The sequence below is a fragment of the Amphiura filiformis genome, chromosome 4 (assembly GCF_039555335.1).
Source record: "Amphiura filiformis chromosome 4, Afil_fr2py, whole genome shotgun sequence".
NCBI lineage: Eukaryota > Metazoa > Echinodermata > Ophiuroidea > Amphilepidida > Amphiuridae > Amphiura > Amphiura filiformis.
In genome coordinates, this window is record NC_092631.1 from 85,292,000 (window position 1) to 85,318,058 (window position 26,059).

Sequence of the window (26,059 nt, forward strand, 5' to 3'; positions counted from 1 at the left end):
GTATTTCACTATTTAGATTTTTTTCTCTGCCATGTTTGTTTTACAGGTCTTTTTTTAACTACGAATATAGGCCTACATTTGACAATTTTTGAAGGTTTTTTGTGGGCTTTTTATTTATTTATTTATTTATTTTTACCAAAGGAACAATTAGAGATCAGTTGGATTAAAAGTGGAGTGGTTACATAACTCCTTGGTAACTTGATCACGCACCTTTTTGAAAGCAAATAAATACGCTCATTTCGTTCTAATAGACAAAGTGATAATCGGATCACACGTAACACTTCGCTGGCGAATAATTGGATCAACTTTAAAATTTCACCCCTACATCCAATTTCATGCATTCCTACACCCATGCTACACCTCAATGGCAGACATAGCTGCTGGGACACAATAGAACAATAAATGGCGTTGAATGCCATAGACTTTGTGTTGCAATCATATCGATCGTGGTGCAGAACTCAAAAGCGTGATCCAGCTGACAGTGATAATCGGATTACACGTAACATTTCCCTTGCGAATTGTTACGCATAGTCGTGCTAAAAGTCGGTCGATACATGTTGAACTCAGCACAATTCAGAAATACGCGTTTTTGCTTTGAAAATTCTCGGTCAAATAAAAACTTTTTTTTCAGTAATGTTGAATAAAAATGTTGAATAAAAACATAGTTCTTAAATATACATTTGAAAAAAATCCCAGTGTTAAAATTAGGCACGAAATTGTTTCCTGTTTGATTTTGATAGGACTCAGCTTCACCTAGACTGCGGAACTTAGTCCTCAATGAGCGTGTTTATAGTGAGCCAGATTATCCGGTATTTAGCGTATAAGTACATCTTATACGGTATTGGTCGCCACTATAAACAGACCAATTCAGTATCGAAGTTACGTAATGTTACTATGTCAACGGGATCACGCGTAATCACGAGTAATGAACCACGATCGAAATGATCACCACATAAAGTATATGGCACTCGAAGGCATACCAAAGTAGCGTGATCCGGTAACCAAGAGAATTACGTAACCACTTCGATGCTGAATAGCGCTATTTGCCGCACATTTTATACGGAACTGATATCCTTCGATATCGATGGATATTGCAGTATATTCTTTCCGTATACGGCCACTATAAACAGACAGGGATTAACGATACCGTTATTCAAGGAAGTGGAGCAGGGTAATATAACTCTCCGAGCTCAAATTTGTCACTGTAATAACACATCACCTACAGATATGGTACGGCACTGTAGAAATAATGTTTTTATAAATGGTCGGTATCGTTTCGACGGCAAACTATTGGAAACTGGCACCATATTTGTGTCTCCCACATTGCATTGCGGTGACCTCGAACACGCTGAGTTCAACCACCTCGGATTCAGAATAGCGCTATTGATTGCCACTATAAACAGCCGAGATAACGGATAAGTCACATTCCATTCTAATCCCATATGCGTATAATGATACCGTATAAATACCGTACACCACTATAAACACGCTCAATGATAGTCAGTCATTTATCTTTTGGTCGTTATATGACTATCATTTGAGGAGATTGAGCGTGTTTATAGTGAGCCAGATTATGCGTTATTTAGCTGGACTGCCACGCAGTCTATATTTGTTTATGTTTTCTCCAACCATTGCAAATCTAGATTACGCGGTAGTTTAGCTAAATAACGGAAAGATTGTCTCACTATAAACACGCTCTATGATACATCTCCGAGGAGCAATTTCAGACAATTGCTTTGGATTACTGGGGCAGAGGTTAATTGAATCCTTTCATGACCACTGATGCATAGTCAAGTCTGACAAGGACACTCGGCACGAAATGAAAGACCATGTCACTCTCGACAAAAGAATGCATGCATGTCAAAGGTCATACGACACAAATTGCTGTTTTTTATGCTCCTCGAAATATGTACAGTAGGTCTATGTCTGGTTCCCTTCATTGTAATGTCCTTCCATACTTCTCCAACCCACTTGGTGATCAGAATTCGTCTTTGGCTTGCTGTTATGTCATTGTTGGCGTATTTTTGGCCATTCAATCAGGGACTGCAAACAGATATTGATAGCTATTGTCAAGCTATTGTTATCAGATTATCTTTTCGACCTTCGATTGTATGCGAGTTGCGCCGAGTGCGCTATGTTTGAATTTTATTATTTACTCATGTTGCCCTACTAAATATAAAAAAAATTCCAATATCTTTTTTAAGTTATGTAAAATTGTTTAAAATGTCTATCCTTTGTAGAACACAATTTCTGTGTAGCATGGAAAATCATTTACATAGGATTTTGAAGACAAAATGTGATAATTTTGTGGAGATACAGAATGCTAGAACAAACAAAATTATATTTTTTCTGGAATGTGTACACCGTACGCTTGGTATTCCTACTGATTTCGATAGTGAAATAATTCTTAAGATGATGTTCTTTAAGATTTATGTTGGCATTTCTAGAGTCTGTCATCATAGGCAAACATGTAGGCTCATTTCGCAATGTACAAGACAAGCCACGCGTTGTGTTGTAACTGTGCTTGGATTCGTACCATGGTCTATTGATCAACGTATTATTCATGCTTGCTCAACTGAGGATAATTTGTAAACCAGCAACTCGCATGGTACAATGGGTGGAAGCCGTTTACAGTCCCTCCATATAGAGGCCTTGCATGTGACGTATCATCCCGTGGCGGACTACTCAAATGCATTCAATAAAAGCATGATTGCAATCTACCGTGACAGTTCGTCTCACACACATAATCCTGCACTCCGATCAAATAGGTTGATGACAACATTTGATTGAATGGACTGCACTCCGCTATAACTACGGTGAAGGACACCGGTTCAAATCCTTTGTCTGGAGCCAATCGATAATTTCATGCAGGGCCTCTATACAAGGTCCCTGATTCAATAAAGCACACAATGTAACAGGCACAATTGAATCGGAGCGGGATTTTACATGTTACACAATGAGCGTGTTTATAGTGAGACAATCTTTCCGTTATTTAGCTAAACTACCGCGTAGTCTAGATTTGCAATGGTTAGTAAAACATAAACAAATATAGACTGCGTGGCAGTCCAGCTAAATACCGCATAATCTGGCTCACTATAAACACGCTCTTTGTTTTTTTATTTTTCGTATTGCACAAAATCATAAAAGTATAATGGATAAGGTTAAAATTATAAAATGCAAAAGATTTCTTTGCGGTTAAAAAGCATGTCCATATCAAGTCGCAGTTATTGTGTCCTTCTTGATGTAAAACGAAGTCAGTATTTTGAAATAGACTGCGGAACTCAGTCTTCAATGATAGTCATTTGATAGAAGGGAACCATCATCAGAGCCTTTGAAAAATATGGAATTTCTGTAGCGTGTAATGGCAAAAAGGACCATGACCACCTCATTTTAACATTGAGGGCATACCCAACTACATTGTTGAATAAATAGCCCATGACCCCAGTATGAATAGAACAAAAAAGAAAGAAGAAAAAGAAAAGAAAAGAAAAAACAAAACAAAATAAAGCAAAAAAGAAACAATAAAGAAACAAAATGAAAAACAAAGCAAAAAAATATTAAATTTATCAAGAAAAGCTCAAACCCCAAAATAAAAATTAAACAACGGAAAAGTTTATAACGAGCCTCGAACTCCTGCTCAGTTCGCTCTTCTTAAGATGATTTAAATTCTGTCGCTTTACCAACTGAGCTAATGTAGTTAGCACACAAATTTGTAGGTTTAATTGTTCGTATATAGCTATGTGTATCGATGATTTGCTGAAAACCCTTTACACTTTTGTCACTTTTGTGGATGGCGCTGTTCATTTTTTTTCGTTTTTGCACGTTTTCAAAAGCCCTCGATAGTAAGCACATGTGCTAACTATCGAGTGAGTACGGTATAGGTCTTAGGTGCGCTGATGACAAGGCCTAGATCTGCTGCTGCTGTTGCAGTCCTAGTAAGCTGTGACTGGGCACGGGCTATAGAAGATTCCAACAGGGCAATATCATCAGCAAAATCCAGGTCATTCAGCATAGCAGGATACCTGCTTGACCGACGTGGGTAGGTAACAATTCCAGTGTCAATTCCAGAAGTTGATTTCTTCAGGAGGTAGTCTACCAGGATAATGAACAGGAATGGTGCCAACACATCACCCTGAAGCACTCCAGTTGTTACTTGGAAAGGCTCTGAGATACTTCCATCTATCATAACGGCACTATTGGAGTCCTTGTAGAGCACCTGGATGGCATTGACCACAACCTTATTCCATAATGCCGCAGCACTGAGAACATGACGGACCTGTTGATGGAGTCAAAGGCTTTTTTGAAGTCCACAAAAGTGACTGTCAAGGGAAGTTGGTACTCCTTGAAGCCTTCCATGATCCTCCTCAAAATGTGTATTTGCTGAGCACAGCTTCGACCTGATCTAAAGCCAGCCTGGTTGCTTCTCAGTAAAGGATCAATGTGAGGTCGGATTCTGTTCAGAAGGATCTTGTTGTACACTTTTGCGGCAATGGACATAAGTGAAATATCAGCCCACTCTGTGTAAGGTAGATTTAGAACAACTGCCAGTTTCTTAACCTCATTGGCATTGAAATAAAATGGAGCACCCAAAGTGTTATTGCCCTTGGTCTTGTTTAAGGAGAAGAAACATTATTTGTTGTTATTTTCATTTCCCTTTATTTTAAAGATGTTTATTGAATATTCTCTATCAAAACCATATAAATTTGTAGGCGGGTTTTTCAAGTGTCGAAATGAAATGCGCGCAAATTGGAGTGGAGTGAATTACAAAACATCCAGTAAGTTGGACATATTGGGATTTAAAAAAACTGGAGTTGGAGTCGAGTGAGGTATGAAGTATTTAAAGTAATGTTAGAAAGTTTGTTTGAACAAAAAAAAAAAGAAATTAAAATAACGCAAAAATCAGCCTTATTTAAGTTTAAGTCAGTTTTAGAGCTGGTGCATTTATCGTGCATTGTGTGCTCCCATTCAAAATACATGGTAGGCTACCTCGTGGACAAATAATGAAATTGGGTATCGCAGCAAAAGGACTCATAAAAATTAAACGGTAGAAGTGAGTCACTTTATTTTTTCACAGAAGATGACTATTGAGTGTGGCATTCACAGAAACTTTCAATAATGGGAAAGTTCAACTTGGTTCTTACATAAGTATCGATTATTTGCTCTATTGCACTTTTTTTACTCACCCTGTATATCACGTTCAGCCTTTTGTAGCGTTGGATTTGTTTTTAAGCCTTGACTATATAGCTAATAGGAAACTATCTAAAGTTATGTTTGGGTTCATTTTATTCACTATCCATGCACAAAGTTTATTTCCGTCTTCAATATAATTATAACTTAAGGGGTCTGACCATTAAAGGGCATATTGCTGAACAAGTTTAACTCAATTGAAAGGTGGTCTCCAGTTTTGAACTCGGACCACAAAATCAGAAGCAGAACGTCTTCTAATGTCGAAAGCTACACTGTAAAAATGATCGTAAATTAACGGACGCCCGTATTTCGAAATTTCCCGTAATTATACGGGAACCAGCCGTTAGCAAAACTGCGTTTTGTGATTAGAACCACCTACCTACCTCCACACCCACCCACGCATCTACATGTAATACTACAAACTCATGTGTGTCACTAACTCCCACTTTAATCCTGCTTAATAAACACACTGAAAGTGAAATTTAAATTCCGTAATTTTACTGGTCGGTAAGTATAAGGGGAAACCACTGGCAGCAACTTTTCCGGTTATCCCGTAATTTGTTGTTTTTACGGGGTAACCGAAAAATTAATAATAATAATAATAATAATTAATAACGAATTAGTCACCTCATTCTCTCAGAAGAATAGGCCCTATGTGATGGGGGAAAATGGGAATCCATCGACACCATGGGGAAAGAGGAAGTACGAAATTTTATCTACAGATAATTAAAAAATTAAAAAATTAAAAAAATTAAACTTAATTTTCCAGGTACATATCCCTGCAAGTTTTCCACAGCTGGGAATCGAACCCAGGACCCCATGTACCTGACACAAAAATAATTCTAAACACTGAGTCACACTCTCATTTAAACCTTAAGGTTTGGTTTTTATCTCACAATGGTTTTATCTTTAGGGGTCAGCCAGGGTCCACTTTCTCTCTCATTAAACATTTAAAAAAAAAACGATTGTGTACTCACCTTGTGTGTTTTGGCATCGCAAAAACGCTGCTATTTTATTCTGATATAGATATTTCAATATTATGACATCGTCCCGGGCTACAAAAATTAACACAAACATGATAACATTAATTTATTTTATTATTATTATTCCAAAACGGTTGATCGTATGCCAAATTAGGGATATGCATTCGAAGCAGAATTTATTTTTGTGTATTATGACACCTCATTTGTTGGAATGGTCCCAATTGATAGCAACCCAAGATTTGAAAGTTGGAGGAAAATCCTATTCCTTAGTATAGATTTAGTAGCCATGGATAGAAATGCTTTCGCTCTTATCATGCCCTAAACCCCTGTTGTTAAGCATATTTTAGTTGGATTATACGTAACTGACCTGATCCTGTCATGACTCACTGCAGTAAACAACACATTTTTGGGGACTAAATTAGGTTGAAAAGCAATCAAATTATGATACAAATTCCTTGAAAGTTTGATTTTCAACAACGTAAACTTGAACCCGGCTTTAAAGCACCGCAATCGGCCAGACAACGACCGAGATGCATACGAATACGTTTCGTACACAAACCTGTTCATGGTTCAATTCAGCACAGAAACAGGGGCTAAAACAACGCTCAAAATCATCACCTCCAGATTTCAGATTTAGGTTGAGACATGATTTCTAGAAATTCACAGAAAATTGGATCACGATAGGTTGTTGCGAACGAAACAGACCAACTTTTTACTAACGCTATGGAAAATCTAGACCTGAGACGAAATTCAATCGCACTCAGCCACACATGCAACAACGAGCGAGAAGCATGCGAGTACGTTTTGTATATAAACCTCCCGGATAAACCTGTTTAATTCGGCACAGAAACAGCAGCTAAAAAGCGTTCAAAAATCACTTTTTAATTCAACACCTCCAGATTTCAGATTTAGGTTTACACATGTTTTCTAGAAATTCACATAAAATTGGATGACGATACGGTTTTGTGAACGACACATGCCCACTTTTTACTGTCGCTTTTGAAAATCTCGCCAGGTGAAATTCGATCACACTCGGTCAAACAACGAGCGAGATGCATGTACATACATTTGTACACAAACCTGTTCAATTCGGCACAGAAACAGTGCGGCCAGTTTCTGTCCTGCTCTGGATCAGACGTAAGAAACATGCTTTGTCCAGGTCAGCTTGCTGTCGACTATGACTCCCAGGATCTCCAGCTCCTCCTTCTCAGCTAGTTTGGTGTTACCAAACAAAAGATCTAACCTGGTTGGTTTCTCCTTCTTGATATTGTCATTGTCTTACATTACGATGGCTCTAAGGTCACCTTCCATCTGTCTGCCCAGATCCTCATTTTCTCCATGTCTCTGTTCAGGCTAGCAGTAATGACCCCTCAGGGTTGTCTCTAGATGTAATCTCACAAAACAAGCTGGAAGCATCTGCGTAGTGGTAGAGGTCATCAATGAAGACAGATATCAAAAGTGGGCCTAATATTGACCCCTGGAGAACTGATGCATTGATGTAGGAAGTAATTGATGACTGGCCATGCCAGATAAGACAACTTTGATGGAACGATCTGTCAGGTTGCTCCCAATCCAGGTGAGCAGCTTGCCGGATACTCCTTTAGCCATGTGTTTCGAGCAAAGGCCATTATGCCAGACCTTGTCAAACGCTCATTTGATGGAGTTGGACCACTCTTTTAGGATTTGACAATTTTAAAAATTAATGGAGTCTTTTTATGTTAAATGACAGAAGGCCTATATTACCTTTTATATAGGTTCTCGTTCCGATAACAATCGCAGTTTATCGCACATTGATCCGTATTTAATCGTAAAATCATCGCAGACGATGCAAATCCGCCATTTTGTGAATATAATGAAAATGCTGCTGCCATGTAAAATAGCGTAATACTATCAAGATGCAAGACTTAAGCTGTCCTCAGATCGATGCGGCAAGTCTCCAGTCCATCGCACTATACGTGCTCTATATCTCTGGTCCATGCTATCAGTTGGCTCCCACGGAGGTACTTCTGAAGTTGGTTCTGTACAGCAACATCCATGAGCTTGCTGATGATGCAGAGCACAGAGATGGGGCGGTACATAATTATATGGCTTAGACTTCGAATCTCTCTTGTTTGTGAATAGGGATGACAGATACAATCTTCCATTGGCTTGGGAAAACTCTCTTGGAGAAGCAAAGCTCAAAACAGCAGGCTGGGTGGTCTTGCGAGTTCTGCGCTACACTCCTTCAGAAGACCTTGTAAGACCAAGGGTTACATCTGTTGGTAACATCTCTCCCAATCAGGACATAGGCTAGCTTTACCACTGAAAGGACAACTTGCAATGCCATTTAGGACCTTGTTAGTCAGAAAAATATTAAAATCGTCATATTTCAATTTGATTTTCACATGTTTTGATCCCCTCAAAATGCATGACACAAAAAGGATAATCCATTTAGAGCTGAACAGATTTCCTCTAGTCCGAAGGTTCCCTAGTCCGAAGGCTCCTTAGTGCGAAGGTTCGCTAGTCCGAACACGTAATTTACTATTCGGTTATTCGGTAGTCCGAATTCTGAAAAAGTTCGCTTGTCCGAATACCCGGTCCGAATATCGGGTTTTCAAGTCCGAGGGTTCGCTAGTCCGAATAATAAATAAGGTTCTCTAGTCCGAATATAGAATAAGGCTTGCTAACCCTAACCCTAAACCTAAACCCTAACCCTAACCCTTATTCTATATTCGGCTAGAGAACCTTCGGATTAGCGAACTTAATTTGGTTTTCGGACTAGCGACCCTTCGGACTAAAAAACCTTCGGACTAGCGACCCTTCGGACTAGCGACCCTCCGGACTAGAGAGAAGTCACGTTTCCCTCCATGGATACTGAATACAAGGCAATAGGATTTTACTGCAACTTCAAATCTTGGGTTAGGCTACTTGCATTCAAATATTACGATGCTGCATCGATATTGGGACCATTGCAACAAATGAGATGTCATAATGCGCAGAAATAAATCCTGCGACTGCCCATACCCGAAATTTTGTATAATTATGATCAACCGTTTTGGAATAATTGTCATTCATGGGGGGATTACTTATTGATTGATGTTTAGAGTGGTCACTTTGTGGTTACATAGGTCCCCGTGCAACAGTTTGGACAAAGGTGACAGCCGGGGTAGAATTAATAGGGCCGGATTTACCTTTCTTGGGGTCCTGGGCCAGGCCAAAATCTGGAGACCCCCAACTCACCGTGAGGAAATCATGTGCGCTCATAAGTTTTGGTTATAGGTCAAAAACTTTTCACGGAGTTGTCATAATTAATTTTCTTTTTGATGTACACATTTATATTAATGCTTTGGTATACTTTTTATTTCATATATTATCTTAACTTTAAAATAATCCACTATTTAGGGCTACCATGTAAAATTAACATTTTTTGGTCAAAATTGAACAAAATCATCAAAATAATGCATTTCCCCAAAAATATTGCATCAAGACATAAATCCACATTATGAAGTTCGCATTATGAAGGTGACCTGATATATTTGGAAAATCAAATTCTTTAAAACTTACGTATAACATAAAATGTCATCCCTTTCAGCTCCTTTCAAGCACTCATGCAAAAAGAAAATGTAAATGTTTTTTGTAAATGTGACTAATTCCTAATGGAATTACCGACATTTATACAGTGTGATATTGGAAGTCCACAGTGTTTTTATTAATGATAATCATCGTGATCATGTAATATATTGATTTCAAGTGAAAGGCCCTATTTTTCTCATAAACATATTGAAATTAAAAGTTCCAACTCAGTGTATTTCCCAAGATATCATCAAAAAACTGCCGAATTAGTCAAAACTATGGTATACCATAGTTTTGACTAATTCGGCAGTTTTTTGATGATTTCTTCGGAAATACACCGATTTGGAACGCCAAATTTCAATATGTTTATGAGAAAAATATGAGCTTTCTTCTGATACCAAAATCAGCATTTTGATGAGGTAAAGTGGGGGATGAGATTTTCAATCAGGTTACCCACCTTTAATTTACTTTCAAAGTTAATATAAAGTCTGCACAAAAAGTAACTCAGCTGTTATAAATGCGCCTATAGATTCAGAACTAATAATTGTTTTCACAATATTTCAACATAGCGAGAAGGATGATTTATTTACATGCATTTTGATACCCCATTCGTCAAATGTCGTTCAATATTAACGCCACAGTAGTGCTTTTACAGAAAAATACCCGAATTTAAAAGTTGCAGTTTACAGCGATCAATGGTTATAATGCCAGCACTGTAAACACGTAAAGCCCGCCATTAGAGAGATTGCGGAGAGGCGTTCACTGCAAACGCCATACGGGTTACGGATTTCTGCATTTTGCGGTAGAACGTCATAGTCCCGTTCACATCCAAACTAGCCTCCTACACAGCCAGTTTGTGTCGGTCCTAACGCTCGTCGTTCCTAGTATGTTCGTGATAGCCGCATAGAGTCTGACCCAAGACTACGTATAAACGCAATTGCAATCATGATGGCGCTATATGCTGAGACAAATAATCTAAAGGTAATAGGAAGCACCCATTGATTCACCTTGGGTGCATCGAACCAGAGAAGATTATCTTCTTTCATCGAACTACTTTCCTCGGTATTGATATGCAAATACGACTGGCTGTATCTATAATGCTCTAAGCATTCAGTCCAGATTAGCGATATTTGAGTTTTGCGGGCTATTGGAAAATGAGTATAGGCCTATGTTCACACGTGTATGCTATTTGTCTGAATAATCTAAACAGAGTTTGGTGTTGGATGCCTAGGAAGTCTTGGTGTATATTATTCGAATAACAAGAAACAAACTCCATTATCATATAAATAATACACTGTTTACTTTCTAAAGCAAAATGAAAATAGATAATCTAATATGCCTAGTTACTACCCAGCAAACACAAATATATTACAGAAAACGTTAAATGTCGGGTTAAAGGTTATGTGAGGGTCAAGGGCATTAAAAGTTTTAATAACATTCAAAAAACCCTTTGTTCTAAACTTGCTGATAAACGTTCTAACACAATAGACACTTAAATATGTTTGCCAAATGATATTTTACTATAGCATTTCGAATTTTGGCTTGAAATGTTGTTGTATTATTTTTCAGTATAACACGAGTTTTCATGATTTTTATATAAACATACATCGATATGTTATCAAAACGTTTTAACTAAAACTAAAAACACATGCATTATCATGTTTTAAAAACATTTTGGAGCTTGCTGAATAGTATCCATAAGCAAAACACTTTGACAGCTGTTTAATGCACAACGGAAAAGCAAGGCGAAAAATAGCGTTGCACGAACTTCTGTTCCCCGTCCCAAACAGACAATTATACCGCATTTATGCCGTAACACGACACAATCTTGCCTAAAACGCCTCTTCGCAAGCTGATTTTTGGACGGCATTTTCCACACACAAATGAATAGGCAATCTACCCGTTCGAATTCGCGTCGAAAAAATTTGTTCACTTCTTCTTGTCTATACGAGATCAAATTTTAACCCCCAAAATGGATTTTATTACATTTCGGACTCTACTTGTTCTATTAGGATACTTTGATTCGTTTCATAAAATGATAAACATAACATTTTTCTGCATTTTATAATGCGTTTTTTTGTAATTTTGGAACGTCATTTTTTGCTACCAACCGCAACGTAATCGCCTTACGGTAATTCCACGATTGACCAATTCACAATAGATTTCACCCTCTAGAGGGCATAATAACCGATTTTCGACTAATGTAGCTTGCCGTTCGCGTTCCCGTGTCACGTTTCACGTAAATTTCGCAATCTCTCTATTATCTTCGTGCTTACTTCAAATCAATACAAATAAGTGCAACTTTTAAATTGGGGGTATTTTTCTTTAAAAACACTGTTGTATTGTCAATATTAAACAAAATTGGACAAATGGGGTATAAAAATGCGCGTAAATAACTTATCCTTCTTTTTATGTTACAATATTGTGAAAACAATTATTAGTTCTGAATCTATATAGGCGTATTTATAACAGCTGAGTTACTTTTTGTGCAGACTTTAGATGTTTTAATAATTAACATTAGAGTAAAAAAATCACAAAAACTGCATTTTACAACCCATCATCTCAACACACATCACTCCTCAGAAATGGCAGTCGGGTAAAATGAAAGATCAGAGCAAGTGGTATTATAACGTTCACTGGCGTGAACAAAAAATTGAAAATGAATTCTTTGTCTGAACTTTCATGAAAAATTACGATTGTTTATATTGCCTGCAAGTGAAGGATAAGTCATTCAAATTGTCATTAGGTATTTTTGAAATAAAAAAAAATACATGTAACAAAATATATTAGCAGCAATATTGACAAAGTTGAGATTTATATGCGCTACCGCCCCAAAAGCAACACATTTTGATGTATATTACAATTTTTTCACATTTTCCGCCCTTTTTCTTTACTAATTCTTTTTTGCCGCCCCTTCTTCTTCCGCCGCCCCTCTTTTTGCCGCCCCTTCTTCTTCCGCCACCCCTCTTTTTGCCCCCCCTTCTTCTTCCCGCCGCCCCTTCGTTTTGGCCGCCCCTGCTTTAACCCCGGGGGGCTCGTGCCCCCAAAGCCCCAAAAAAAATACGCGCATTATGTTAGGGACCGTTCACAAACACTTGCTGCATGGGGGCCTGATGCAAAAAGGGGGCTAAGGGGGGCCTGAAAAAAATGACCACAAATTTTCCTGGGAAAATTGAGTTAGGGGGACTTATAATGCTTTTCTATGGGGCTAACTCATAATTTTCATGTCAAAAGGGGAGCCCTGAAATTTTTGAGATCTCGAAAGGGGGGCCCCGAAAAAATTTGTGATGACATTTTTTTTTTTTGTATCAGGCCCCCCAACAAGTGTTTGTGAACGGTCCCTTAGCACATCTATGACAATGACAAAGGTACCAAAATCTGAATTGTGATGATTTTTACAATCGCCGGGATGCGCAAATCACTGAATGGGCTTTTAAATAGAGCAATATAATTATACGGACCAGGAAATTCAGATGTCAAATCTCCATTTATGAAAATGGTATATGCCTAGTACGTGTCGCTATTAAAGAGAAAAACTAAGGCTAACTTACCAACTGCGTCCGCATTTTCATTTGCATACGATGATACGAATTGTGTGTATCGTAGATAACAGAGCTGATAAACAGTACTACTCTGTATGCGGCTCCGATTCCAACTGACAGTAATGTGAGCTCAATCACTTCTGCAAATTGTATTAGGAAAGCACATGTGCAGTTTGCACGGTGTGTGTAATCTTGGTATTAAACATTGACCGAAAAGTTTCAGACAACCCTACACGAAGCGACTTTTGACCTTTTTCCAAGGTCTTGGCAAATAAATATAAATTATTCCCGGAAATTATTCTGCCATCCCGGTCTGCCATCTAGCTATTATTATATCTCTGCCCACTGCCCATAGCAGATTGTGTGATTTATTGGTTGTGTCAAAATGATAAATCTTTTAATATGAGTAAAATAAAATAAGAACTTCACCCGGGGAACATCATCTTATAATATTATCATCATTAAAATAGGACTATTTAGTATTAGGGGTTGTGCAATAATTATGTGTACCCCATGGTGGTGAATTTTCAAAATGGTCTGCCAAAATTGCTTCCCCCCCTTTGGCCGTGCCAAAAAACCTTTGCCCCCCCCTTTTGACGTGCCAAAAAATCTTTGCCCCCCCTTTACACATGCAAGCTTTTGGGGAACCCAAATTTTAAACCTTAAATTGTCTTATACAGGGTTCAAAAGATATAACTCCCCCCTAAAATTACAAAACATTTCTTTGCATACCATCACATACATTTGGTTGATTTAAATAAATTAAAAACCTATGAACAGAGGAATCTGTTTGTAACCCTCCCAATCTTCTTCTTTTTGAAAATCATTTTTGTTGGTCAAAAATAATTACATTTTTCAAAACTGATGCTTTTAAAAAAGTTGCATTTTTCAACATACTATACATGTAATGTACAATAACGTTCTCGATATCAACGTGATCAATGTTTTGATTGATTTAATTGTTTCTTTATTTTCTTAAATTTTATGTATCCAATTATTCAGTCACCCATGCAATCCTCTTTAAGTATAAAACAATGATTTATTGACATGAATTTTGACATGAATGGGGTTTTCAGTCGGTGTTTCAAAAATGGTAAAACCATTATATAGGAGCAGAAATAAGGTGTGTAGTGTGATGCTTATTTCTTTCGTTGGTTAGAAGAGATGACAAATTGCAAATGGTATGACTGAAACATTTGCAAAGATCTATAGCAGCGGCCCCGCAGCGGCTCTAAAGGCGTACATGACAAAGAAGAAATGGCAAACAGAGATTGGAGGTTGGAAGTCAGATTCCAGCCAACTGCATGCAGTTAATTGGATGCATCTTGTGGCCACATCATGAGTGTTACACCTTTATCCAAGAAAGCCATCATTTTAAATCAAAATGCAAGATGCTTCAATCGACCCAATACAGGTAAATATTCACCCCGTGGAGATGATTTCTCCTTCCTAGCTTTTATCATTTCGAAACAACATTACTGCTGATTAAAAACTTCAAAGAAAATCTCATTTTACGTAATAATTAAGTTCAACAAATCATTGTTTAATTTGTTTTGCACTGAATGGTGGTTGCATGGGTGCCTGAAGGACAGTGAAGGAAAAAACCAAGAATTAAATCAATCTTAACTTTAATATCGAGAAAGTTTTGTACATAATGTGGTAAAGTGCAACTTTTTCTGAAAGCATCATTTTTATGTGAATATGTGATTATTTTTGTCCAAAAATATTGTTTTTGTAAATGAAACAAATTTGAGAAGGTTGAAAAACGATTCCTCTATTCACAGCTTTTTGAAATTTTCAAATCAACAAAAGTTGTGTCAAGTTATGCAAAGAAATGTTTTGTAATTTTAGGGGAAGTTATTCCTTTTGTGTAATACGAGCGCAGCGCGCGAGCAGGAAATTTTGCATATTTGAATGTGTTCCTAAAATTTTCCTACGCCTTTCTGGGGGTAATATAGAAACATCCAAAATATCTGTGCCAAAATTCGCTTGCCCCCCTTTCGACCTGCCAAAAAATGCTTACCTCCCTTTTGGCCTGCCAAAAAATCTTTGCCTCCCCCTATAATTCACCAACGGGGGGTACACATATTTATTACACAGGGGGTTTACTTTCAAAATTTGATTTAAAATGATGGCTTTCTTGGATAAAGGTGTAACACTCATGATGTGGCCACAAGAGATTGGCTGCATGCATTTAATTGGCTGGAAGCTGACTTCCAACCTCCAATCTCTGTTGGCCATTTCTTCTTTGTCATGTACGACTTTTTATTGTTTATTCAAGAGAGCCGTTCCTGTAGATCTTTACAATTGTTTCAGTCTACCATTTGCAATTTGTCATCTCTTCTAGCCAACGAAAGAAATTAGCATCACATTTAATACAAACCTTATTTCTACTCCTATAGTGGTTTTACCATTTTTGAAACACCGACTGAAAACCCCATTCATGTCAAAATTCATGTCAATGAATCATTGTTTTTTACTGAAAGATGATTGCATGGGCGACTGAGTAATCGGATGCATACATATATAATTTAATAAAATAAACTAACACTTAAATCAATTAAAACATTGATCACGTTGATATCGAGAACGTTTTGTTACATTACATCATTTTTGGAAAATGTAATTATTTTGACCAACAAAACATGATTTTCAAAAAGAAGAAGATTGGGAGGGTTACAAACAGATTCCTCTGTTCATAAGTTTTTAAATTTTTCAAATCAACCAAATGTATGTCAAGTTATGCAAAGAAATGTTTTGTAATTTTAGGGGGGAGATATATCTTTTGAACCCTGTATGATAAGACAATTTAAGGTTTTAAATCTTACATGTGTAAGGTGGGGTGGGGGCAAAGGTTGTTTGGCACGTCAAAAGGGGAGGCACAGATTTTTGCTCCGGACAATCGTAAAAATCATCAAAATTCAGATTTGTGTACCTTTGTCATTCAAGTGTTATATATAGATGTGCTAAAATAGCCTGCTAGTTGTTCAGCCGAAAGCTGCGTATTTAAGACAAAATAAGGTATTTACATGACATCTGTAATTTATATACTGACAGTTTACAAATTAGCTACATGTATTTGAATGGGGCCTCTACTTTGACAATACAGCTGTTTTCCTCATTTTTTGCCAAAGTTTTTCGCTTTATCATTGAATGATTTAAGATTTTTGAGAGTATGAATAGCAGTTCTTTGCCACTGACGGAGCTATCCTGTATAATGAAAGCGCAAATAAATAAATAAATAAATAAATAAATAAATAAATAAATAAATAAATAAATAAATAAATAAATAAATAAATAAATAAATAAACAGATAAATATGTTTGGTCCCAAATACCATAAATTTAGATATTTAAAGTTAATTGATTATGATTCAAACCAATGAGATAGTTTTAACATACGCTCGTATTACAATGCATTTGAGAAGCTAGGTCATTTGGATTTGTGGAACTGAAAAGAGGTGTGGTGTCACCCGGTGTGTCACCAGCATATATTACACATTTACAATGTACTATACAATAAAGTAAGGTATTTACGTAGATAATAAACAATAGAGGTCCTAAGATTGATCCTTATGGAACACCAAAGTCAATAGCATTAAAGTTTGAAAGTATTGAGTTTACTGGAAAGAAAAAGAGCAAGGTACACCAACTTGACGTGGGAAAAAAGTAAAATACATACTAGATAGTACGCAAAGAGGGGCAAAAACAGCAAATGTAGGCATCAGGAGTAGGTAAAGTTCTATAGCCAAAACGTACTATCAGTTCCATGGCTCACAGAAGTGCGGAACCTGCAAAAACAACTTTTATCAATGGAATACCGTCACTAGAACCAGTTTATCTGCTCGAAACGTCGGTTGTTTTTTGTCTGTTTAATTTTGTTTGGTCTATGGTTTGTCTGCTATGCCCGGTTGCTATGTGCAAATTGATTTTCATCACGTCCAGTGTAATTCTTGTACTGTTTTCCTGCAGAGGCCTGTACTAAACTAGCATTTAAGTATATTTGGATTAAATATACAGGTAAAAATAAGTCATATTTCCCACGTTAAGGTGGTACTACACCCCCTGATAAATTTTGTGACTAATTTTGCATTTTTCTCAAAAATTAACTACACACTGGTATAAACAAAAGTTATGTATATTATAGGGGCAAGGAATCCAATTACTTCACTGAAATTTCAGTAATTCAAGACAAGTGGTTCATAAATAACGTACCGCTTGTCTTGAGTCACTGAAATTCCAGTCTAGTAATTGGATTTCTTGCCCCTATAATATACATAACTTTTGTTACCAGTGTGTTATTATTTTTTGAGAAAAATGCACAATATAGTCACAAATTTATCAAAGGGTGTAGTACCACCTTAAAGGGAAACCCGAAATGACCTTGGAAATAATGAATATGCTCATCGTTGCGAAACCAGTGCAAATAAACCTGAACTGTCAATATTTCCGGGTCAACTTATAGTATGTTGCGTGTGAATGATGTGCGTTGGTAAAATCCCGCACGGGCTTCATTAATTATTGTTAATTATTAATAATTGTTAATTGTTAATTATTGTCTATCTTATCCTTTCTTGGTTTTTGGGTTCACTCATGTTCCATGCCCGCACCGCAGTGTGCTCGCAATGATAAATAACAACACATGAAAGACTCAACGACACAAACGCGTATCACATCGTATGGTAAGTGCTATACTTATTCTAAGTAAATCAATTCAGTCTCACTCAGCTCTGGTCTTTATAATTCATTTGAGGGCCCGAAATTGTAATTTTGTAGAGTCAAAAGTTCAAAACAAAGAAATAAAAGGTATTAACCTAATTGTGTTCGAGAGAGGCTTTTCACAATGTGAGGTCGAACATGCATGATGGTCTGGATGACTCAAGGACTGAATTTGAATCTTCAAACAGCATAGGCCGAGTCTTATATAGTGAGACAATCTCCTCGGTGAAAAAAAATTATAAAAATTCTTGAACTATATCTTCACGATGCGTGGGATTTTACCTTCACGTGAGAGCGTGATAGATTGCTCACCGAATGCGTGAGAATTGGCAGCCCTCTTCGCTAGTCCGTAGATGATAAATTATAAACGGGTTATAGGGTAAGGTGAATGAGTAAATGGTTAGGGTATTGCAAACATTTCGGACTAGCAAACTTTAGAACTAGCGGATTATTTGCACACTTTACTATTGACCACTATTTTTTCACGTTTAGTTGAACCATGGAAGTGGTTGAACTGATATGAATCCTGGATATTATCAATTATACACCGTAAAGGAAGCAATAAAGCAAACAGTATGCCTATGGTTTGACTACCAAGGCCGTTACTTCGCCTTGTTTGTTAGTTGTTAGCTCATTTCAATCAGTACATTAAAATACTAGGTATATATCTGTGTTTACCTCATGTTATAAACTGTAAGCAGCTCTCTATAAATTCAAGTGTTTATTTATTTTTATTTATTTATTTATTTCTTCTTTAACCTGGGACATGCAATCAGTGACCAGCACTGTTCTCCCTTGCTGCCCAGGATACAACACAGATAAACAACAAACATGTATTTAAAAGTATTTAAAAATATACATAAAAGTTAGTATACAGCCTGTCTCAAAAAAAATTGTGCAAGTGAAAAGCGCCCTCTTTGGCAATTAGAAAATACCGTTGTGACATAATGCTTACATCAACGTCACGGACGCAGTCTTAGCTCTCCAATGCCGTTTGTTCTGTTCAAATTGCTTGTTCCAATTTCGAGATATGTTTATTTAACACCGAAAGGGTAAAATCACAATTGTGCCACTTTTACTAGGGGAGAGAGCTGTACATGTAAATCAATGATAGCTGAAGTTGATGCTTCTAATGCACTCCCCCCCTTTCGGGGCGCATGCATTAGACGCAACAACATCAGCGCACGTGCATTATTTTGCCTAATATCTCTCCCAACAAGTAATACGCGTTCATTAACCTAAATAACATGTAAAAGTGCGCAATATTTGTTTGTCTTTTAACATGTCTGAAGTGACTAAGAGAACAGTATTTACCATGATAAAATCATTGACGTGCACATGTATTAAATTTTTACAGCAGAATGTGAAATATGTATTTATCTTTTAAGCTCTTTACAGTGGAAAAAGAGAATCATCATTCCTGCATCATGATAAAACAGTAAAAACAGTCAGAAAATATTTGTATTGTGTAATTGATGCATTCTTTTGATTTCACGAAGGAACTCTTGATAAACTTGATGCTATCACTGTTACATGTAAAGCCCTCTTCCCTAGTAAAAGTGAATTGTGACTTTACCCTTTCGCCTTTAATTAAACATATCTCGAGATTAAAACAAGCAAATTGAACAGAACAAACGGCATTTGAGAGCTAAGACTACGTCCTTGACGTTGATGCAAGCATCATGTCACAGCGGTTTTCCTAATTGCCAGAGAGGGCGCTTTTCACTTGCACAATTTTTTTTGAGACAGGCTGTATATGTTCTTGAAAACATTTGCATTGACAGGAAGGGGATTTTTAATGTTTCGGGGAAGATCATTCCAGGTCTTGGCCCCCCTGAAAAGGAAAGTTCTCTTGCCAGTCTCAGTGCGCATCTTATTTATAACCAGATTCCCAGAGGTTGATGATCTGAGAGTACTATAATTGCTATAAGCATTGATACACTTGGTGAAAATATTGCACAGGTTGGGGGGTACCAGCCCCCAAGACATTTAAAAACATTGAGACAGATATGATATTTACGACGATCAGAAAAAAGTTCCCAGTTTAGGGAATCAAAGACAAAATGAGTTGGAGTGCGCATTGGGACGCCAATGATTGCTCTACCGAGACGTTTTTGATGGCGATCCAACCTGTTCAGGAGAGTTAAGCCTGCATTTGACCAAATTATATCACAATAATCAACTTTAGGTAAAACAACGGATGTATACAACAACTTCAGGGTGTCAACAGCTAAAAACTTTCTGATACGGTAAAAAAGACCAATATATTTATAAAGTGACATGTAGATTTTATCAATTTGGTGTTCCCAAGTTAACCGCTGGTCAAAAATAATGCCAAGATACTTAAAATGTGGGACACACTCAAGGGGCTGATCTTTGATATAAACAGTAAGAGGACCAGAGGATGCAAGTTTACGAGCAGATCCAAACAGCAAAAAGACCAATATATTTATAAAGTGACATGCAGATTTTATCAATTTGGTGTTCCCAAGTTAACCGCTGGTCAAAAATAATGCCAAGATACTTAAAATGTGGGACACACTCAAGGGGCTGATCTTTGATATGAACAGTAAGAGGGCCAGAGGATGCAAGTTTACGAGCAGATCCAAACAGCATAGTTTTGGTTTTATTAACATTCAAAGTGAGCCTATGTTGGTGAAGCCATTTAGCAACACTTTGCATACCAGAATTCAATACATCATTTACTTCATCAATATTTCTACTGGCAAAGAAAATGGCAGTATCATCAGCATAAAGGTTTATTTTGCAATTCTTGACAACTGTAGGGAGATTGTTGATATATATTGTAAATAAAAGAGGCCCAAGGATTGACCCCTGGGGTACCCCAAATGTCACAGGTGCGAGTTCAGAAAATGAATTACCCACTTTGGTAGCCTGTTTTCTTTCACCCAAGTATGAGGAGAACCAGCGTAGTTCCAGTCCACAAACACCAACACCCTGAAGTCTCGAGAGCAAGATAGGGTGATTGACCGTGTCGAAGGCCTTTTTCAGGTCTAAAAAGGTTAGGTGTTTAGGTTTCCTGCAGCACCTAAAACAGTTCTTTTAGGTAAATTTTCACTACACAGTATAGGCCTAGCTAGACAGTTAAACCATAGTGACCAAAAGTTAAACACATAAACACAAGGGTATAAACAGTCTTAGCTGTAGATTCTTTTAACAGTTACTATCAAAATGCGCATGTGATTAATTTCTTGCTTAATCTTATGTTTAATCTTTGTGTTTATGTGTTTACTTTGATGTTTGGGCCAGTAAACCTGTCATATACATTTACTGTGTAAATGAAAAATTCATACGCATAGAATTACTTAAAAGTGTAAAAAAGAAACAGTGGAATTGTTTTACGTTCAATATGAGAAACATTTGTATTCGAAATGTAAATAAATAAGGAAATAAAATGCATTGTTTATTTTCAGTATTTATTAGAAAACAATAATTGCGTTTGTGCAAATCGCCGCAGTTAAAGCAAATATTTAAGTTCTCATTCGCACCTCAGTGGAAGAAACTGCGTAATGTCACATAGGCGCTATGCCAAGTAAATAACAATATAATAATTTGTTTTACTGTTTTACCTTTCAGAACTTGACATATCGCCATTTAAGTAACCAACTTCTGTAAGAAGAGCATAACATTAACGTTCGCCGATTAATATGGCTTCTCTGCGACCAATTTCCATCCTTTTTCTATTCTGCTTCACTCATTCGCTTTGCTTTGAAAACATAAACTGTGATTGTACCTTAGTGGCTACAAGTGGATCAAGCAGTCAATTCAACGAAACTCTTACGGCAAAGACGAGATTTCTCTACTTGAAGTTGAATTTTTTAGATGTCGATTTCAACAGCACCGAATTTGCATATTTACAAAACACTCTAGATGTTATCGATCCTCTGACCTGGGTTTTATCTGTAGGTGGAAACGGCAAGTTGCTGCTGCAAAGTCCGTTTGACTTCAAATACGTTTCACTTGGAACTCACCTTGGTCGGTTAACCACTGGCGTATAGGACATTTATTAAAATATAGAGGGCAGCATTCCTTCGATCCAAGGATCGTCAACGTTTCTATTATTCGTCCAGTTGTAATTTAGAAACACATTTTAAATATTGTATGATATTAGTCCATACGGAAATGTCACATGTCGTTAAAATAAAATGCAAATAAAATAACAACAGACATGACTTTTATATCTTGTGTTGGGATTTATTTCGTGTGTGATCAATAACTTAGATATTTTAGACATAATTTAACGAGTTTTGGGGAATTTTTTTTTGCCAGGAACGCTTACCTCTATGTTGAACTGTGGTAAATTACGTGGATGAACGATTGCCATTTACAGAAAATGGACATGTTGTTTTTTGAAGTGACTGATGTCATGTTTAAGTAACATTAAGGGCTAACTCAAGATGTATGTGTTTTATCTGCTCTCCTCTTAGAAATCTGGATTTACTGATGTAAAATATGCCTCACCGGCGACACTCAACTCGTCGCGAAGCAATCGACAGCTCAATATAAAATGTACCGTCTAGTTGATGCATAAAGTTAGTGTTAGTCATAACCTACATGGAGGTTAATTATTGGTATTTGCATAGTAATAATTCCATAAAATTGTAGTTTCTTATCATGTATATTTAATTTGTACTAGATAAATTAAGAATTTACAGTGCATAACACCTAATATAAATAATAACTTGAATTTTTTGCATCACTCATGAAGTCCGAAAAATTCACTTCTTGTGCGGTAAATTGCCAGGTGTAGGTTGCCAAGGATGCATTACCTGATTATCTCTGATTGAGGATACAGTCATTAATTAGATGAAATAGCAAAATAAAATACGTTTGCTTGAATATAAAAGTAAACGTTGTACTTCCCTAAGAGGCTGTGCAATAATTATGAGCCCTGTGGGAGGGTAAAATTGGGGCGGGGCAATACATTTTTGGTGAGCGAAAGGAGGGGGGAAGCAATTTTGGCAAGCCAAGAGGGAGGGTGGAAGCGTTTTTTTGCACACATTCATGGACCGCCTTTTTAATTAAACACTCTAAAAAGGCTTAGGGGCTGGCATTTTCTTCGGGGAGGGGGGTCCCAAAAATACTGGGGGGGTCATAGAATTTTCAGACCAAAAATAAGGGGGTTATAATTTTTTAACACCTAAAATAGGAGGGTTATAGAATTATTAAGGGCTGGTGACTCAAAATTTTTATGCGCTTCTTGTATGCAAGATTCGTTAACTTTGCAATAGAAATGTGCATACAATCTATTCAAAATTTTTACACGTTCGGGCACCTTCTTTACACTTACAATAAAAAGTTTTAACGCGCCACACACTTTTTTCACTTTTAAGTTTTGACGCGCTCCGCGCCTTAGTTCCGCAATGAATAATTGTGTAGTTGGAAGGGGGGTCATAAAATTTTTCGACCCAGCGATAGGGGGTCGTAAAATTTTTTGCCCTTGATAGGGGGGTCATAAAAATTGACTCGGTCACTGACATATTTGTGACCCCCCCCCCTCCGAAGAAAATGCCAGCCCCCTTAGGAAAACAGTACGGAAACCCTTTAATATGCAATTTTCCTACTCGCTGCACTCGCAACATAGGCCTATCTAGACCATTTTAAGGTTTGCAAATTGGGCTGCCCCCTACAGGGTGCTCATAAATTATTGCACAGCCCCTTAGAAACAATAATTTTATAATGAACAATAATCTCGATCTGGAGTGATTTTTAAGTGAATTTTGTCAAAATGGTTCACTTTTATGACACTCACTTATCAATTATGCGGGGGGTATGCCCATAATCTAACTAATAAAAACGGTTGAATCCTTTCTAAAATTAAACAATAATTATTGTGATTTTATTTAATCAGGAAGGTGTAGGCCCTACCTCAAGCAATTAAATGATTAATTAATAAAAAACAAAAACTAGAAGTACATCACAATTTAATCAAGCAATAAATTAATGTTAGTCCCGTGAGGCCCCTATAAATTATTTTTGTTATTATCATGGTAATGGTTAAATCACGTTTATAAAAGGACAACATCAATAAATCACAGAAAATATTTGCCTTTTCATTTTTATTATCATATCGTGTTAAAATTATCTGAAACAATAGTAACAAAATACATTGATTGATTGATATCATTTTATTGCCAATTTGTGGCCCGTAGGCCAATTTACATGTACAATAAGTTACAATATAAAAATACACATTTATAAGGTCAATAAGAATGAAATATTTAAGCAATAATGGCACAAGATATAAAACACACAGAAATAAACACTTTGAATTGCTCAATTAAAGCCATAATGTGTGATTTGCTTCATAGCGATGCCCTCGATTTTACTCGGATTTCTACTTTTTGCATAATTATAATGCCCAGTGGTATACTAAAATACCATGTAAAAGACTAAGCCTGAAGTGCTTTAATAACAGTAAAATTGAACCTTTTGTATTAAAACCGGGCGACCGGTTTTATTCTAAGTCGACGATCAGCGGCGTAGTACACGCATTGTAGGCATTGGAATGAATTGCAATTTTCTTCGTTATACCTCATTTGTTTGGCTCAAAATTAAAAGCGGATTATGCAAATCACATTATTGCTTTAAGAAAATTGAGCATAAAAGTCACTAAAAATCTTTTTTTTTGATATATTGCACTTTGTATTGCACAATGTGATTATACAAATCCTACAAGTAAAATACAAGACTTTTGAGGTAATATACAGGTGCTTATTGCAGAGCGGTGTATATTTGCAGAGCGGCACCAGACTTTGTGTGGGCGCCAAGTCTGAGCGGTGGCTTGCCCCCCCGTTAAAAATTCCTGGTTCCACCCCTGATATAGATGATAAAACCTACAATGTAGTGTGTTCAGACTTCAGAAATACTGAGGGTGAAGTTTTCACATTTCTGAAGATGGGGAGGGAGGCTAATAATATTTTTACCAATTTTTGGTACCAAAAGTCTAAAGATTACGACACTAGTTAAAAAAGTAACTTTCAAAATGTCAAACAGGCTTCCCGCTCTGGCCCAACCAGAATAACTTGACCATGATAGTGCCCTGACACCCACCCCACCCCCAAAAAAAACTAGCAAAAGGTTGCTATTTGCATCTTACATCCCGCATGATTGGTTTTTTGCATCAATGGCGCTCAATAATAAAGAAAAATAGGGGGGGGGGATCAAAAAAAATTTCGAAAACTTTTTTCAAAATTAGTAAATACTATAACATTAACATTAGGTCTATTACGTACCAGCAGTACAATTTTGTTACATATTAAATCTTTTATATGACTTTTGCAATGCCAATGTGTCAACAATCACATAGTTTTTTACTACATTTGCTTAACAATCACATGGTTTTGACAACAAGTCAATTATTGCAGACAAAAATTGTGTAGGGAGGTGTTCATTGACAAATAAGTATCTAGACTACTGACTTATGTGTGCGTAGTGTAGTTGACACTGCATAAAGTTTTTAACAAAATGCAAATCAAACATCCTCGTTTTCCATAATATCAGGTCTACACACTAAGCCGCGCAACTTAAGTGGGAGCTAAGTAACGCCACAGAAATTATGCAGTTGTATGCATGAGGGAATTCCATTTCTCCATTCATAGCAACACACTTTCAGACAGTCCAAAATTACCATGGACATTAGGCTTTACCTAACTCTATGGTCAGGGATGGATGCCCGGAGGTCTAGATACTAATCTGTCAACTGCACACCTGAGATTTTGAGGTATACAACCAATGTGATATTCCTCAAAGAGAAGTTATTCACTATTTGGAATTATCGTCTGTTTATAAGTTCTGTTCTAATACCCACATGGATCACAGAAATTACACCCAAAGAGTACCAACTCAATAGTGAGAACTGAATTGAGGGTGTTGGGTCGGGGTGTTCGTTGAAAAAAAATTTACGGGATGTGCCACACAGACTTTCGGATGCCGACTTTCTCTATACTTACTTTTTGCTGATTTTGCCACCCATCGTTTTTAGGGTACTTTGGCCCAATTGGTCTCCACTGAAAACCCACCCATTGATATACCAAAATTGCTGAAAAGGTACCCC

The 26,059-nt window shown here is 36.9% G+C and overlaps 1 protein-coding gene and 1 long non-coding RNA gene across 2 annotated transcripts in view; one reads left to right on the top strand and one right to left on the bottom strand.

The window, feature by feature from the left end:
- LOC140151568 (alpha-N-acetylgalactosaminide alpha-2,6-sialyltransferase 2-like) overlaps positions 1 to 13,388 on the bottom strand; it is a 31,071-nt gene extending 17,683 nt beyond the window's left edge. The window contains exons 1-2 of the mRNA XM_072173958.1: positions 13,274 to 13,388; positions 6,165 to 6,242 (exon numbers count right to left, since the gene is read on the bottom strand). Coding sequence (XP_072030059.1) covers positions 6,165 to 6,181 — 17 coding nt within the window. The 5' untranslated portion in view covers positions 6,182 to 6,242; positions 13,274 to 13,388. The remainder of the gene's footprint in view (positions 1 to 6,164; positions 6,243 to 13,273) is intronic.
- A 4,329-nt stretch (positions 13,389 to 17,717) lies between these two features.
- LOC140149959 (uncharacterized) lies at positions 17,718 to 22,175 on the top strand. Its single transcript, XR_011858786.1, has 2 exons — positions 17,718 to 17,945; positions 21,580 to 22,175. It is a non-coding gene; the product is annotated as an uncharacterized lncRNA (long non-coding RNA).
- The last annotated feature ends 3,884 nt before the right edge of the window (positions 22,176 to 26,059 follow it).